The sequence below is a fragment of the Pezoporus flaviventris genome, unplaced genomic scaffold (genome assembly GCF_033815535.1).
Source record: "Pezoporus flaviventris isolate CSIRO_AGI_PZ_B2104156 unplaced genomic scaffold, CSIRO_AGI_Pfla_v1 ptg000045l, whole genome shotgun sequence".
NCBI lineage: Eukaryota > Metazoa > Chordata > Aves > Psittaciformes > Psittacidae > Pezoporus > Pezoporus flaviventris.
Window position 1 is genome coordinate 23,997,748 of NW_026892593.1, and position 17,743 is coordinate 24,015,490.

The 17,743-nt window shown below is 37.1% G+C and overlaps 1 protein-coding gene across 1 annotated transcript in view; it reads left to right on the forward strand.

The window, feature by feature from the left end:
• Nucleotides 1–17,743, forward strand: part of BMT2 (base methyltransferase of 25S rRNA 2 homolog) — a 36,306-nt gene that overhangs the window by 8,397 nt on the left and 10,166 nt on the right. Inside the window, exons 2-3 of the mRNA XM_061467710.1 lie at nucleotides 4,071–4,212; nucleotides 13,194–13,367. Of these exons, the coding sequence (XP_061323694.1) occupies nucleotides 4,071–4,212; nucleotides 13,194–13,367 (316 nt within the window). The remainder of the gene's footprint in view (nucleotides 1–4,070; nucleotides 4,213–13,193; nucleotides 13,368–17,743) is intronic.

Genomic DNA, 17,743 nt, shown 5'->3' on the forward strand with positions numbered 1-17,743 from the left:
GAGAGCAAACATTAAATTTAAAATGTCACTGACTTGAGAGGTGTGTGAAATTCCTGTTAGGAGCCAGTCTTGCTGATCACACTTTGCAGCTGGATGCTGGCATAACTGGTTTCTTCATGGAGATCTGAGATGTATGAAGATCTCTGAAGAGTCAGTGCTTCAAACAGGTTTTAAAATGCATAGAAGTTGATACCCAAGTGCATGGTAAGAGTGTTGAGTAGTCTTTAACTTCATTTTATGGTATTATCCTGAATACATGAGATGAAATGTATACTGCGCAAATTCAAGTACTAACTTTAAGATGTGATCAAAGCTGCAAGACTTTTTATTATTATTGCTTTAGATTAACCTACCACAAACATCTATTTAATTTACAGCATTATTGATTGCTTAACAGAAGATTTTATTTATCTTATTTCTTTAGTAACCATTAGATTTGTGGTGAAATTTTCCTGCATATTTTACTGCCTTTTTGATTATATAAGCAATGATTAATAAATAAATGTTTAAGTACACCAGAGTTAATGCAGTGTTAGCATGTGAATTATAATGTATTGTTTGAAAAATTTAATACATAGCTCTAGTGTGTTCTGGGCGTCAGTTTGAAACTGGATGCTGCAAGACCTGTTGTAGTCACTTCCTCAATCTCAGCAGATAGGAAGCATTATTTGCATTTTCAGCTCAGTATTGGAGCATGAGTCTGGAATTAAAGTTCCTGTAAATCTAATGTGCCTGTCTGTGCCTTCTCAGAGCTCACCCTGGAGAAGAATGGGGGGGGAAAAACACCAACTCAACACCATAGTACTTGCTCAAGGGAAATTGGACCTCAGACCCTTCTTTGAAAGTCCATGCACAATTGTGCCTGTGTCTTAAGACCACCCTTTATCTGCAGTTATTTTGGAGCTTACATTAAGAGAAGACAAATGGGCATCATATAAAACCCAGTACTGACAGTGGGTCAACAGCAGATGCTTAGACAAGAATATATGAGAAGTGCTGCTGGAGTATCACTGTATGTTTGCTGACAATTCTGTCTTTTGCTGGTTTCACAGTCTAGGAGCTCCTGAGTTAGAAATTGCGTCTTTGAATATGGAGTTGTCTTTTTATACTCTTCCTGAAGGTCTCCTGCTCTCAGAACAAGATGTTCTGTATTTACCCTTCCTCTATCAGTTGTGATCTTGAGTAGGTCTGTCCTCTCCTGATATCATCTGCCTTTTTCTTACCTTTATGTAGGTGTTCCTCATGCAGAAGCTGTGCTGGATCTGTCCCACATTGACATTTTCTGTATCTCTAGAGCTGCTGTATAGGTAAATGAAAACAAACGAGAAGCGCACACAGAATTGACTTGATATAGGATGTGTGACAGAATGACTCTGTGATAAATTTTTCACTTTTGTTCTGTATGTCTCTCCTAATAGTCTGTATCATTCAGTTTTGTTTTCTTGTCAACTCAGTGCCAAGAAGCTGTTACTGTCATAAGCAGCTCTGTTACAGCCCAGCTCCAGGTCTGTTGCTATATGTCTAAATTTAGGATCCCTTATCTATGGACTCTTTTGACTCTTGTCTGATTCTTAGAAAGAGGTGAAAATCTCTTCTTTGTTCAGAAGCAAATAAGAAGTATTGCTATGAGAACAGGGACTGAGTTTTAAGGAGGCATCACTACTTTGCTGTAAGAAAGGACTGGCTAGTTAGGTTAAGAACATCTGGTCATTGCATATTTCTTCTTCCCCATCTGTCTTATTTCTTAAGTTTTAAAGAAAAGTGGTATTTGGAAATAGAGTAATTGCTAAAGAATAGACCATATGAAGTAATGGAATAAAAGAACAACAGTATTAAACATGGGATTTTGTATTTGTGATATTTTCCCTTGGTAAGTGCTCATTTGTTACTTTTTTTTTTTCTGTTCTAATTAGCCATGTATTCTTCAAACAGAACTTTTGCAACTGTATGTTATTCAAGCATTTCACAGTTGTCTGGAGTATGCAGTAAGATTCAGAGTGCTGTGGCACAAGAAGTAGGAAACTTTATCTAAATTGCACCAGAATTAATTGGCTATTGAGAATACATTTTGACCTTGGCCAGTGCTTTCTGGCTTGGTGCTGTTCTGCACATAGGTTCTGCACTTTGTCAACACAAGAAATAAAGATTTGTAAGAGTTGTGCTTGGTGTGGCCCCTTTTCTTGCTCTCTTCGTCAGCAGAGTATGTGCTCTCCTCCTGTGTGATTGTTTCTACAATCCTGAAGGCTCTGGAAAAGTGACACAGGTTTTAGCTGAAACCTCTCTTGGGCCTGCCTGTGATTTGGCTGTTTTCTCTGATGGTCAGCTGGTGACCATGCTAGTGCCTTTCCTATAGAGCATATATTTCTGAGCTTGGATCACTTGGGAAATAATGAGGGATACCACTCAATTATAATACTACTTTTATTTTTTTGTCCAGTCTAGTAACTTCCTCATATATGCTTGTTGAATAGCAATCAGAATACGTGATTTCTTGCATAGCTTCTGTATTTTGTTAAAACTAAAATTGTGACCACTCCCTTCCATCTCAGCTGCCATCTCACACAAGGGATATATAAACACCTAATTTTAAACATGACTCATTTTGATGATTGTACAAGTGTGCTAGATTGTTATTTTGAAGAGAAAATTGCTGTGACATTTGTAAACCAAACTTAAATAGGGAGTAGCCTGGATGGTTGGTTTAAATCTTCTAAGTATGCAACAATCTATACTTGTCCATCATACCCAGTCTAGTGGTAAGGGGAGGACAGGTGAGGTGAGGGATCATTACTGAAAAAGGAAGAAATCTGTTATTTACTGCTAATTAAAACAAAGCACATCAAAGAAATTGCTTTAAGTGGGTTTGAAACAGAAATCTCTTATGATAGGAGAAGGATGGGTTATACTGTAAACTACTTTCAGGCTTCAGCAGATATTAATAGCTAGCTTCTGCTTGATACACTTTTAAAATGCTTCTTTGTAATATGAGGGTACTATAAAAACTGGCTCTGGAGCCATGTGGTGAAGAGTGTGTTGGTTGTCTGAGTCAAAGGTTGAAGTATATCTCTGCTCTTGAAAACTTGGTTTTAGTTGTATCAGCTTATAAGTGCAAAATCAGTAGATAATTTTCATTCTACAGCTTTATACTAGATGTGTGCACACATTTGTGGTTAAAAAAACATAAGGGATTAGTGCAGATGATACTATTGAGCATATATTTTTCTTTCTTAAGGCAGAAATCCGTTTTAGTAAGGTATACCAAGAGTTTTTACGTATAGAAACTACAATAGGAATTGTGGCTAGGCACAGCTAGCATTTATCTTGGCTTTGTTCAGCAGTACATTATGTAAAGCAAGGTAGGAGAAGAGAAGTGGATGCTTAGCAGCAAAAGAGGGAAAATAATCTTTTTAATTACTTCGAAGTGCCAAAACTTTAACTGCAAGATTTCTTTTCAGCAAGATGTGGAGCATGGAAATAAATCTGTCCCTACGGATCAGCAGATGAGTTTATCTGTGATTCCCTGACTAGTTGATTTGATTCTTCAGTACTGTCCCCTAGAAGCTAATTCACTGGAACTGGGTAGATCAGACAGACATCACTGAAGGCTTGAATTCCTTTTCCAATGAATCCAAAGAAATCTGTATTCTGGACTAAGCTTTCTTTTTGGCATTTTTGCATGTAGTGTCATCCATGGTATTTTCCATGAGCATGAGTGCTACTAGGAAACCTTTCAGTCTTTCGTTTTTGAAATGTTTGTCATGTTAATACTCATGCAGAGAGACCTGAAAGCAAAACTTCCCAGGGATGTGAATTTCACAGAACAAACTGAACAGAATCAGTATACTGAGAATATTGTTAGTTTCTCAAGTACCCAATAGCTCTTTCCTCCTTCAAAACCTGGACTTTTGTCTGTGACTGGAGAAAGGGGACCTTGTTTTTGTTACATGCAGGTAAAGTAATCTCTTGGTGTGTTATGTAACTTCTTTTAACTGGAAGATGGGGATTTTGCCATGGCTATAATGAGACACTTTGTATCTAATGTGCAATTTCTTTGTTATTGTTTTGTTTAGTGGGAGACTTTGATAAGATCTGGCGTGAGCACTGTGAGGATGAGGAAACTCTGTGTGAATATGCTGTGGCAATGAAAAACCTTGCAGATAATCACTGGGCAAAAACTTGTGAAGGAGAAGGCCGAATTGAATGGTGTTGCAGGTAAATCTTAATGTATTTGAAAGATGCAATTGCACACTTCTGCTTTATTTATAATACAGTTGTTGAGCAGTTCTTGCTTTTTTGCTTTTAAGATTTGTTCTATAAGATGTTAATAATTCACTGCTTCCCAAAACAAATACCTTCTTACTGTTCTGATCTCCTAAGGAAATAGCTTGTGAAGTGTTTTGTTATGAGGTGACCCTTTTTTTAAAGTATCTTCAACAACCAAATTTTTCCTCTCCTCAAATACTGAAGCTGTAACAAGTAAAACTATGAAGTAATTTTCCATACATTTGAACCTAAACTGAGCAAATGCAGTAAGGGTAGCTCAAGTTTAATTTTCAAGTCTTTGGTTTGATTTATCCATATAATAGTGTTTGAACTCTACATGTGAATCTCTGGTGCTTAATTTTCAAGTTTTAATCTCCTGCAACAGACTTTAACCTCTGTGAAACTTAGTTTAAATCAATTTTAAAATTCTTGTAAGTCACAAGCATCTAATTTGTATTGGGTTATGATAACTGTAAAGACTGTAAGGGGGTTCGGCTGAGCTATTTCAATCCTTGAGGAAAACAAACTCCTGAAAGTGGAGAAATGTTGGTCACTCAGGATTCCTGCCTACAGCTGGCATCCAAGGTATACCATGGAATCAGCACAACTAAATAAAACAAATTATTGTTGATCTCTAACTGGGAAGAGAATTTATCAACAGTCCTGCCTCTGAGAATGACTTTAGACAAACTACAAGTAGTCTCGTATGCCAGTCTGTAGGTCCTGCAGGTGAGTGTTGCAGTGCTGAGCAAGAGGCAGCAAACGGCAGATGTGGTATTGTTAAATTAATTACAATGGTCCTTTAAGCCCCTAAAACAGAAAAAAAAAACCAAAACAAAACAGAAGGGGAGAATGGCTCTGAAACAGTTGATCTAGAGTACATCTTGGTGTCAACTTGAGCTGTTGTGTGGTTTCTGGAAATGGAGCAAGTAATAACAAGCTCATTTCCTTTTTCCATGCCATCAGCTTGTAAATATCTGAAAACCATCCCTTTATGTATCAATCGTTTATCTTTTAGCTTAACCAAAAAACCCAAAGAGACAACCCACGACCACCAATAAAACCCCATAGTTCAGTGTTTCTTTATAGACCCTTTTCTGGACATGTATTTTGTATCCTTATCCAAGTTATAAGAGAGGTGAATCATCTTGTAAAGAGCTACACCCAAAAAAAAAAAAAGCACAGCTTTCCAATGGTCTTGTCAGTGATAAATAAAGAATTATGATTGAGGTAAACTCTTGTTTATGCTGTTGTTTAAGTTTTCTGTGTTTTGGGGGTTTTTATTATGTTTTTGTGTTTGTATTTTTAATTGGTGTGGCACTGATTTGTGCTCATTTGTGATTCCCCAGAAACTCTTTCTTTTTTACAGCCTTCCTCAGTTATTGTTTTCTTGCACTTGTGCTATTTATTACTTCTGTGGAAATGCTGATATTTGTGTTCTCTTTACTGAATTACACTCTTGAATCATACTGAATTCTAATACTGAGATTTCTTGCAGCAGCACAGTCTGTATCCCAGCTTGGCATTGTTCTCAGATTGGTTAAGAGAACTACTGACTGTTCCAGTGTTCAGGTTACCCGTGAAAAAACCTGATTGTACTGGATCCAGGGCAGATTCCTATGAAACATTGCTCAGTATTTTCTTGTAGTCTGATTGTCAACTAATATGTGAAACTTTTTTCAGTAGAAGTGTGTGCACTTGCTCTCATTTCAGCTAAACAATATTCCCTTAGCTTGTAGCAAGCTTGTCTGGTACCTGGTAGGACAGGATCATGTTCCTTGTGGACAGGAGGGGGAACAGTTGATATCCTGTGTATTGTAGGGTTTTGGCTCTGTCTCACTTGATTTCTGCTCGTAGTTCCTACAAGATTTACAAAGTAAACATTTAAATAAGTGTTTGGGTCTTGCAGAATGAACTCACATTAAGAAGAGAATCAACCCGGGAAGAGACACTAAAACGCTTTCAGCATAAAGCTTTGGTTGCAGCATTTTCAGTTTGCAAAGTTAAGGGGTCAGGAGTTCTACATCAGTAGAAAGAACTTTTCACTTCTGTGTGTCTCAGATTAAGCCGAGGCCTGGATGGTTGGGGACCAGAGCATACCAGATTGACTTGATTCTGCAATTTTTTGTTCTTTCTCAAAGGGCCAAGGGGTGTGCCAGACACACAGTAGGTCCCATTGTGGTTACTTCTCCTTGTGTCTGGGTGCATAATTGCATGCGAGAAAACTTTACTTGCATGAGACTTCACTGAACGTTTTTGTTCAATGTTTTAGTTATGTCACCATGACAGCAGGAAAGTAGCTGATGCTCTAGATGAAGTTGAGAGTGGAATGCTAAAAATACTTTGGAACCACAGGTGTGTCCCTGCTGAAGAAAGGATAGTAGAGCTTTTTTGTTCTAATGTGAAGATATTTTCAGAGACCTGAAACTCACAAGTGTTTTCACTAGCTGGAAAAAAAACCACTTTCGTTCATTTTCTTTGTATTGTCTTATAAACTAGCACTTGATAGAGTAAGTTGGAGAATGCAGAATAACCACTAGAGAAGGTGTGAGTTGGATCACAGCTGAGAGCTGGATCAAGAATAACAAATTTCTTGCAGGGTTCTCCTTGCTGAAGTCTTTCTAGCTATTTAGTTGAAAACACTGTGAAAAACACTTTTTCTAACAATAATTCTTCAACCAGATGGCATAAAGAGTATTATTTTACCTTGTTAGTTTTGACTTAAGCAATTATCGAGGCTTTAGAAACTGTGAAAATAGAAAGCAGTACATGAAAGATTGTGCTAATGACCATATGCTGTGATCTGTAGGGCCAATTTTATTTATTGTTTAAGGGCAACATTATACAACAGTTAATTAGGGAGAGGGGCAGGGGGAAGAGAGATTAAATCTCCTTCCAGATGCAGGTTAATGATCCCCTGAGTGGTAGTGTGAAAAATCTGGGCAACACTCAACTGTCCTTCCCTTGCTTTCTTTTTCTGTCTTTGGAAAACCAAATACAGAGTAGCAAATGGTATTTGGAAATTAACAATTCTGTTTAATTTATATTGCAACACAAAACTTAAACCAAAATAGGGTAAAGTGATGTTTACCCTGAATAATTGTCCTAACTCTTAATTTTTGCTGGCATAGGTGGGGTGGTGACCTTTTGTGTGGACAATGAATGTCAGCCTGTTCTGGTTCTAGTTAGAACAAAATAAGCTAGACCAGCAGGTTTGCTTCTTTCTGTTGCCTTTGCATCAGTGTCAAGACTTGTGTTGACTTGGCTATTTTTTTTTAAATAACAAAACCCCCAGATCTGCACTTCTGACTATCATGACAAAATGCTATTTAGACCTGCTTTTTAAGTCTTTTGTTTCATAAGCAAACAGAAGAAATATGGTTGTGATGAAATTAATGTTGGGTGAGTTCAGAACAGTTTGGAAAAACTTGTAGAGAATAGATGTTAGAAGCTTATCTTAAAAACGTGATTGACTGGGAAGGGCTCTGTCAGTGTCTGTCCCTGCATCATACTAATGAGTATTTTCATTAGCAATCTGCTAGAATGAAGTCTGTTTATTAAATTTGCAAATGAGACCAAATGGAAAAGAATTCACACTCTGAGAGCAGGATTGAAAGCAACAGTGTTGTCAACTATACTAAATATTATCAACTGTACAAATACAGGCCAGGGAGTAATTGGTTGTATCAGTCTTTTAGAAAAGCAGTTGGATTGTGTAGCAGGCTACAAGCTGAATACGAAACAGTTATGAGATGCTTTTGCAGTAAAGGCAAATATTATACTGGAGGGTGTTAATGAGATTGTTCTCAAGATACATAAAATACTCTCTGACTTTATTTAGCATTGCTCTTAGCCAGAATATCACCTTGGCCACTGTATTTAAAAAGAACAAACAACAGTGCAACTCCAAGAAAGATAAAGCAATGATCAGAAGTCTGTCTTCCCCCCCCCCCGCCCCCCACAGAAGCCTGTGGGGTTTTTTCCTAGAAACTGGAGCTTTCTTGTCAAAAGGAGAGAAGGCTGAGTAATCTCTTACAGGATCGAATAACAGGTCGCTGCTGGAACTGGAAACTGATCCTGTTTGGGTTTGGAAGATTGATTGAATGAATGAATATTTGAAGTCACCTTAACACTGTTTTGCAGCTTTCTTGATGAATGCAGTTAGTCAAGTGATTCATTTTCAGGGGAATAGAATTAAGAGGGAGGTAGTGTAAACAGGAGGAGAGAAACCATTTAAAATGGAGAAAAAGACTTCATGTTCATTGTTCATGTTTGTTTGACAGTCTTCATTTTTGCTCTTAAACACTACTTTATTCTGACAAAGCTATATCTGTTTCTTTAACACTAGAACTAATTAGAGCAGTGATCATATGATAACTGCTGACTTTTGAGTTCTTGAAATCCTCCAGTAATGACGGATGTTGACTCCAGAAGCAGGCTTGGGGTGGACATAATGGAAAAGAAACATCGGATTACAGATCTAATTGTGTTTCTCAAAAGGAAAATGTCTCAAAACTAAGTATGAAAAATAAAATGGGAAAAAATATATTGTATACAAAATACAATTATGATGATAAAAAATGACAATACTTTCAGAAACCTAGTGCTTTCACCTATGCTGAATACAGGATTTCCTTAACCTGAAGTTGGGTGCACATGACAATCACAAAATATTTTCCAGTCCAGAGGAAAGCTATATGTACAAGGGCATTTGATAATTTTCCCTTCCTTGATTTTCTTTGGAAGTTGGGGAGGGTTGGAGGGGGAGAGGAAATAGGGCACTAAACTTGTAGAAGAGTTTAAACCACTTCTTTCAGACCAGCAGCCCTCTCTGTTGACATTAATAAACTTCCTCCTCTGAGCGTGGGAGGATGAGAGAAACTTTCTGTAGACAGAAACCATGAGAAGTCCAGACTTTCCTTCAGCTTTGAAGGAGAGTATGTTATTCTCTGTACCCTCACTGAATATCATCTTCAGTATTAGCTTTTGGTTAGTAAATACTGTAAGGAACAGAAGTCAAGCTCACCTTTACCTCATTATAAAGCAGAAGGAAAGAGATAGACTTTGTCAGTTCTTAGCATGCAAACTGGCTGCTTGAAACCCTTGAGCATTGATAACAGCTATCAGAAACTGCTTTTTGCCATGATAAAAGCTGACCACACCAGCTTTAATTTATTTGTTCTCATCAAGTAATAATGAGAAGTAAGTACTGATTCTTTCATGGCTTCTGAAATTCATATGGCGATTCCCCCCTCAGTAATATTTTTTGTCATTATATGGTCTATTGAAACCCCTGGTTTTGGTGACTGTTCAAAACCAAATCTTCTCTTTCATTGCTGGAGGGTATTAACAAATTAAAATGTATTCACATTGGCTTTTACTGAAACTTCTATACATGTGCAGCCCAAATGGTGGAGCAGGGGGGTCAGCTTGAATGGGTCGTTTACCGTTTGAGGTTTGGAGTACGGAAAACAAGTTTCACTGAGGAAATACCTAGATAATTTTATTATATTCTTAAAGACAAGACAGAAAGTGGACACTTCAGCTGTCTCTCTGCCAGCAGAATTCAATGGTTTAGACCTGAAATATTTATTTCATATTTTTTGTAAACTGTAGTAAGTGTTAGCTCAGGTAGCATTTACATTGCACAATTCTTTACAAACAAGTATGTTAATTGTAGAGTGAATGTTGTGCCATCAAAGACTGAGCACTTAAATGTCAGTTAAAAATGGAGACTGTAGTTCTCAGCATTATAAAATAGCCTCCTTAATTTTATTTTTCTTTGTAGATGATTAACAGATGCTCTGTTCATTACTTGAGACAGTTGTTAAATATAGAGTCTTATATAACTGTGTGCTCAAAACCACAGTGTGATCAGTGATGGCTTTTAATGGTCGTGAAGTTAAAATATGTGGCTACATCAACAAGTTCCCATGGGGTAAACTATGGAGTATATTACATCTGGTTAGATACTGTGCAATGACTGCCCACATGCTCACTTGTTACGTCATGTAGGTGTACGGTCTGCTTCCATGAGGGGAGTTCACAGACAGCTCCTCTGAGGCCTCAGGAGCCAAATGGGCAACATGTAGTAATCCTGCCAGAATCATTCTTACTTCAGAAAGATGTGAAATGGAGATAACCCTCAGTAGTTATGAAGTGGTGTTGCCTGGTTTTTTTTTTTGTTTGTTTGAATGGGTGGATTTGGTATTTTTTTGTTTCCTTGTGGTACTGCACAGGTATGCAGACTGGGATCTGAATGTGAAGAATTTTATCTGGTCTTGGGCCTTCCTGTAGCTCTGGCCCCTCTCTCCACCAATGAAAACACAGGAGTAGAAGATGCTCCTCTTCATGGTTGGCTTTGACAGTGTCTAATGTGCAGACAAGGAAGGTCAGTAAAAAATACCGAATTACGAGAACTCGGTGGACAGGATAGACAAGGGTAGAAGGATGGAGAAAATACTGGTTTGCACCATTAATGAGGAAGAAATGTCTCCTCAGTGACAAGAGGAACTTGTACTATACAAGTAGGTGGTTTTGTGCAACAGCTCATTAAGTGTTAAGCTGGGCGACATACCAGCTTCTAGTGAGTTAAAAGTCTGATAACATCAGCAGTTAAGGAGAAAAAACAATACATTCTCCAGAGGTTGTGAACTTTTTAATGTGTTCTGACTTACACAGCAGGTTCAATGCCAGTACAACACTATTTAAACTGCCATTGATTCTGAATGTTTTTAAGGGATTTAATGAGAAAAAAGGCTTAGAATAAAAATAAAGAGACTGCAAGATGCTAGCAAAGTATGAAGGTAGCTGATAAGGGGTGAGGAAAAAGATTTTTTTTTTTTCCCTGAGTTTTATTTCTTTGACTAAATGACACGCAGAACTAGAGAGTTCTAAATCTATCATCAGCTTATAAACAAATAATAGAACATAGTGTAAAGTACACTTCTGTTAGCATGCCAGCAATAATTCAAAGGTTTTTCAAGGGTTCTCTTTTGTTTCCTGATGTTCTTTAATCTCTTTCCCGCTAAGTTAAGTGACTGGCTCCTTCTGTTTAACTTTGTTAATTTTAGACTTGCCTTTCCATAGGTGCAGTCTCTAATGGATGGAGTTGGTATGGTTTCTCAGTCTATGTATCTGGGATTATTGCAGTCTGGACTGTTATTCATGCTTTTGCATGTGATCTTGCTCTGTATTGCTAAGATGTGGATTTTATTTATTATACCTAGCTTCTCTTTGGTTTGAAAACAGCTTTAGTTACTGAGGAATTTCAACTATAAACTTGTTGATTATAAATAAAATGTTTACTGAGTTTATTTCTCATATAGCTGTGTTCTCTGCTTAAGGTTACTGCCTGCATTTTAGGCTTTTTATATAGTGCAAGAATGCCTAGGGCCAGCTTGAGCAAGTAAAACTTGCTTGTGCTTTGTGTTTTAGACACAGGTCAGTTTTGAACGTCAGGTTCTATAAGCATGTCAGCACAGGAATGTATGCAGAATAAGAATTCCCCCACTGCTATGGCAAGAATTGGTAACCTGGACATAATGTGCTACTGTAATTATACATTTACTAACTCAAGGTGGTCATTTCCTCCCATCTTGGTGTAAAGTGACTTGTATCTGAACCTGTTTGATTGTGTATGTTTACCTTTAAGAAACTCCAGTGATTTTTTTAAATTTATTTTTTTTTTTACCCACCCCCCCCCTTCACATCTTAAATGGTGGAGAGACTGAATACATTTGGGGTGTATAATATCACCAACCCTTAGATAAGGCCTGTTTATTCCAAGTCCTTGTCTCTATTTGTGATTTAAATGCAGCATTATACCAACATGTTCTTTCCTGCATCTCTGATGTGAAATAGTATGTTATCTTGATCCTGCTTTATATAAGGTGTTATTAAACTACACTTCAATTTATGTTTTCTGGAATGTTTCCTTCAAAACTCTGCAGCTTTATTAGAGGAAAATTGAATAAATTTCAAGAAAGCATCCTAAAAATGGGTTGGTTAAGAACATCATTCAAACAAGTACAATTTCTGTTAAACTTGCTGTGCAAATACTTAGCTAGCACATCTAATTAAGAATACTGCTTTATGCAGGGTGGGTCAGGCTTTTTAATTTCACAGCAACAAATTGTTTCCAATTCTATTTCTATTTTGTGGACAAAATTCAGTTATTCTCAAACATAATGCTTGCTTCTCATACACTAATGCTGACTATTTGTTGAAGTATGCAGGTGCGGTTTAACATTTTCTGTAACATTCATTCCTTTAAGCTAGTTAACATTTCTGTTCAAGTCTAACCAGATTATTTTGTTCGGGTTCCTATTAGCAAAATAATTGAGTGTGGAGGGGGGGGGGGGGTTGGAAATTGAAAACTAAAGTAAGTCTTCCACAAAAATACATCTGTGGATACATGTTACTTAAACAAAAAACACCCCAGGCAAACTTAATAAAAATTAAAAACTGATGTGTGTAAGTCCATAAGCCTGGATTATGTTTCTTTCTCCCCACATTTCATGCCTTGCAAGACATGGATGTTTCAAAGCCCTGTGTTAGAGAAGCTAGTTAATAACTCTGCACCTTAGTGGAGAACTCTGATCAGGTGACAGCTGAAGTTTACCTTCTGGTGATGTTCTGACAAGACTTATGCTGTCTTACTCTAAAAATCTCTCCAGATAAAACTATTTTGATTCAACTGTAACTTATGGCCTAATTTTTGGAAATAAAACACCGCTTGACTTCAAGTATGTCTTTGGTTGTATCGTATCTGTCCTAAAGCTGATTTAGCAAAGTTGCAGTAAAACCCAGATTTGTTTAGAAGCTGGCAACGCTTGTATATCTTAATCCTCTGTGTTGTGTCTTATCTATAGTAATGACCAAAAATTGCATCCTGTTTTTCTGGGGAATTGTTCTTTTTGTCTTTTCAGTGTATGCAGAGAATATTTTCAGAACGGTGGGAAAAGAAAAGCACTTGAGAAAGATGAAAAAAGAGCACTTCTTGCTTCTAAGACCACTCCAGCTTTAAGTGTCCCCCAGGCTCCCAAGATCGAAGATCCCTTGCCAAACTCTGGCTTGACAAATCATGAAGCTGTAACAGAAGAGTAAGTTTTACTTGTTTTCAGACTGGTTTTCTTTCTCTTTGTGTGATACTACTTACCTGGACATTTTTTCCCTGTAACATATTAGATGAGTCTAATGTTTTTTTAATAGTTAAGAAAGGGAATTTTTGTGTGAATATATCAAATTTTACAAAAAATATTTGTTGTGGTATATTTTGGTAGATGCCATAAAAAAATTGCTTGAGAATGACTACTTGGTCATCTTCATTTAAGTGTTAGAGCAATTTCACTTTTGCATGTTCTTGGTGTGCAATGCAATTTATGTAAAACCTTGAGGGGAAATAAGGGAGATGTTAATTAAGTTAGAATCTAATGGCTGTTCAGCACTGTTGAAAAGTCAATTGCTTATGTAAGTGCTAAGTGCCAAATGTAAATACCAGAGTACTTAAAACTTTCCCTTTATAAATAATTGCAGAGAAACTCTTCCAATAATACACTTCAAAAGCAATTTTGAATTATAACCCTTAATTTTAAATGTGCTAGCTTTCTGATGACTGGCTTTGCGGAAGTTGTAGTATCCTTGAGGTATTTTCCTAACAACAGTTTTAATTTTTTTGACCTTCACTCAAGTAGGAATTTTATTTTTGGCATTCAGGAGTAGCTTTATTGTTTCAGTTACAGTCTCGCCCTCTGTTTTTCCTACATGGGTCATGTTTGTGGCTATTCAGGTGTGGTGGAAGAAACACTAATATTTTGCAAATATAATGGAATAATGAATGCATAAGCATATTCTCATTAAATGTTACACTTAGGACTTGTTTCATGTTCTTGCAACTGTCTGCAGTAGTGGTGTTTCTGTTCTGAGAAGACGTTTTTCTCATTATTGCAGCACAGCTGCTGTGATCAGCACTTTAAGTTAGATGTAGTATTAGTTAGGAAAGAAATGTGCACATTACTAATGTTATGAGCAGATGTGTCAGTCCTTATGAGCTAGTATCTTTTGCAGTTCCTTGTGTTTGTAAAGTAATTTGCAAAAGGCATTAAGATTCCAAATGCCCATGTGGTTGAATAGCTGCATGAAAAATGAAAACATTTTCCCTGTTTTTGTCCTTTTATAACAAGACAAAATAGATGCTTCTGAAATGAAGATAGTGGCTTCTCATAAGCTGACTTCCTCCACAAACTCCTCTTTTTATTGCTCATTTTGCTAAGCCAGCCTCAAAATGAATACCTGTTTTTAATGAGAACTGCCAGGCACTTTCACACAAAGGTATGATAAGATACTAATACCTTATAATCTCAGTAATGCTGGCATTTGTTAACACATGATTGTATTATTACTGTAAATAGCAGTTGGTTTAAACTTGTTTGTTTGAATCAATAGGTTTGATAATCATACGCTACTTAAAGTTGATTTGTCTTCCACTGGGAGGCCTTGTCATGATAAAGCATTAGCCCTCTCTTTGCATGTGCTCTGTTGTCATACTTTACAATGGCTGTTGGGGAGCTAACTTCACAAGTGTCTTCTTACTCCCTGTAGTCTGTAGGCTTAATTTTTGTTCTGACTAGTGTGTACAGAAAGTAGTTAATAGAGAAGTTTTTATTAAATAATTTTAAAAGTACTTGTTAATTGTTAATATAGTGAGTGGTTATGTTTTTTTTTTAATCTTTGTTCTAAAACTGTAAAAATACATACATCCATGAAAACATACCTGGCAAAAGCAAGTTTCATAGTATCAGAGTAAGCAACAGATGATAGTAAGGTTTTTAGTACATGTACAGGCCTTAAAGCAACAAGGCATAGCTGTTCTGTGAAGCTGCCCAGCATGAAAATTCAATTTCTTCCTCTATGCCTTAGAAGAAATTAGAGTTTGTAAGAATGAAAATGGACTGTGTATTACACAAAGCATACTTTCCTCCTAAATGCTTTTCTACCATGTCTGATCAATTACTGAAGTCTGAATCTCACCGAGGTCTTTGTACAAGGGGTATGGGGGAACTTCTTCCCACACATGGACGTGTTCATATTCTGTCACTCCATTCTGGTCATATAACACTATCTTGTCTATAGGTATGGCTAAGCCTGTGATTTTGGTTTACTCTAGGTAAGTGTAAAAACAGTAATTTTGTTCTTCATATATATAATCCTCTCTCAAGTTATATTTAAACCAAGTTCCTTCTGTAGGACCTCTTTCTGAATCTGCCTTTACTGGAAAACTTGTGGAGAGACTGTACTTTGCTTGTTAAGGAGCAAAGCAGGCTTAAGAGTAAAAAGTTCCACGGGTAATAGAAAAGATGCTGAGAGATGTGGAGAGGAGCTCAGCCACCTCTTAAAGGTGAGAGAAGGAAACATCTTAGGAGCCAGAAATGCAAAGTTTACTGCAACTCAGTCACTCGGCTATTCTGATGAACCCATTTCCAGTTGCTCATGTTGCTCACCTCTTTGCCACATTAAAACTGGTGAATTGCACAGCAATAACTAATGCGACCAGTTATTTTTTACGTTCATCTATATGAAAAATAATGTATTTTCTGCAGTACTTCCTTCCACCTTATAATGAGTACTTGTATCTCTGACATTACAACTGCACCTGTTGTGAAGCTGGACATCAAACTGTTTGAGTCTTGCAAGACAAAACTGGTTGTTATCTGCTCTTTAACAATTCCTCCCTTCAATAAATCAGTTCCCTCTTTGTTTTCTTTTTGAGTATTTCCTTTTGCCGTCAAATTAAGCAGTCTTGCTTTTTATCCTCAACGGTAAAAACCACAGATTTTTTGTATGGGTTCTTCTCAGGTCCTACTTTGACTGTCTCTTAAGGTACAACTTGTTATTCCTTCTTTTGTAAGTATCCCAGCAAGGTAGAACTTCTCTTTGGTTTTGAGGCATACCAGTGTTGCCACTCCAGACCAGATGTATAGCTTTATTCTGCTCTTCTGACAGCAGCATAAGGCTTCTGAAATTTCTTCCCCCTCATGTCCTTGATAAATAATAGAGTAATTTAAAACTGTGAACTAGGAGATCAGCACTTAGAGTGATTAATTTCAGAGATAGTGACTTTCCTCATGGTCATATCACTGCTCTACTTCTATCTACTTCCAAGAGAAAACGTCATTTTACGTGTACAGCACCTAGTTGAATAACGGGTACATTTTTAAGGGGGCTAATAATAAAGAGCTGTAGTCCATTTAATAAAGTTCTTGAAATAAACAAGTGGGGGAATATATTTAAAAAGCAGTCATTCCCTGGAAGTGTTCAAAACCCATGTAGATGAGACCCCAACATGGTTTAGTGGTGGACTTGGCAATCCTGGTCAAACTTGATGACCTTAAAGGTCTTTTCCAATCTAGTTGATTCTATTATTCTGTTTCCCAGGTTATGTACACTTCTTTACCAGTTCCTGCTCTGTAACTGTTCTGTTTCCCAGGTGATGTACACTTCTTTACCAGTTCCTGATCTTTAACCAATTACATTTTGTTTTTTCTACCTGTACACTAATGCATTGAAGAATTATGGATCAAGATGTGCCTGGATATCGCCTACAGTGACAAAGTACTTCCCTTGCTTTTAATGTTTCCTTTGCTGAAAATCATTAAGAAACAGGGTGTTGAAGGGTAATTATTAGAGAATTCAGCAAGACTGTATTTCTAACAAAGTCACTGGCTCACTGGGTGAGTGATTATCACCTAAATTACAGCTTCAAAACTATTTCAAACACCTGACTAGGCTCCTGTTCCTACTGGCTGGTAACTGGCAGCCTAAGAGTTGCTACTAAGCAATTTTTCACACCTGTGCTCTGAGAGGCAGCAAAACCTTACAAGCAACAGGAAGTCAAGACACAAGTGAGAATCTGAATCTCTGCTACTTTTACGATTTCAAAGTATGTTTACATTGAATTTAGATTACAAGGCTCCTTGGATGTGATACACCTATTAAAGTGAATTTGTTCTCCATTAGTGTAGAAGAGAGTTTCTGGCTTCTGCTCAGCTTGGAACCCAGAGTTACAGCTTTCCAGAAGAGTGTCCAATGCTGTAGTAGTCTGAAGTATTGTCTCCCTTCACCCAGTCAAAAAATAACAGTGCAGACAAGAATGCAGGTTGTGTAAGAGAGGAAGACAGAATACATCACAGTGATTCTTCACTTTACTGTAGGTGAGGAGGGCTCTCATGGAGATAAGAGGGTTCTGGGTTATATTGCTTAATTTTAATTTCTACAGGTATTTCATCAAATACTTTAAATGGAAAATGGTTTTAAATGGAAGTCACTGGAGGCTGTCACTCTTATAGGAAGTTTGCACTGTAGAGTCACGTTCCCTGTTCTTGTGTTTCATGTGTCTTCTATTGATTTGCCATTGGACTCTTACATAGAACACAAATGTACATGCAGACATATATTTTTGTATTTTAATGAGATAGAATTT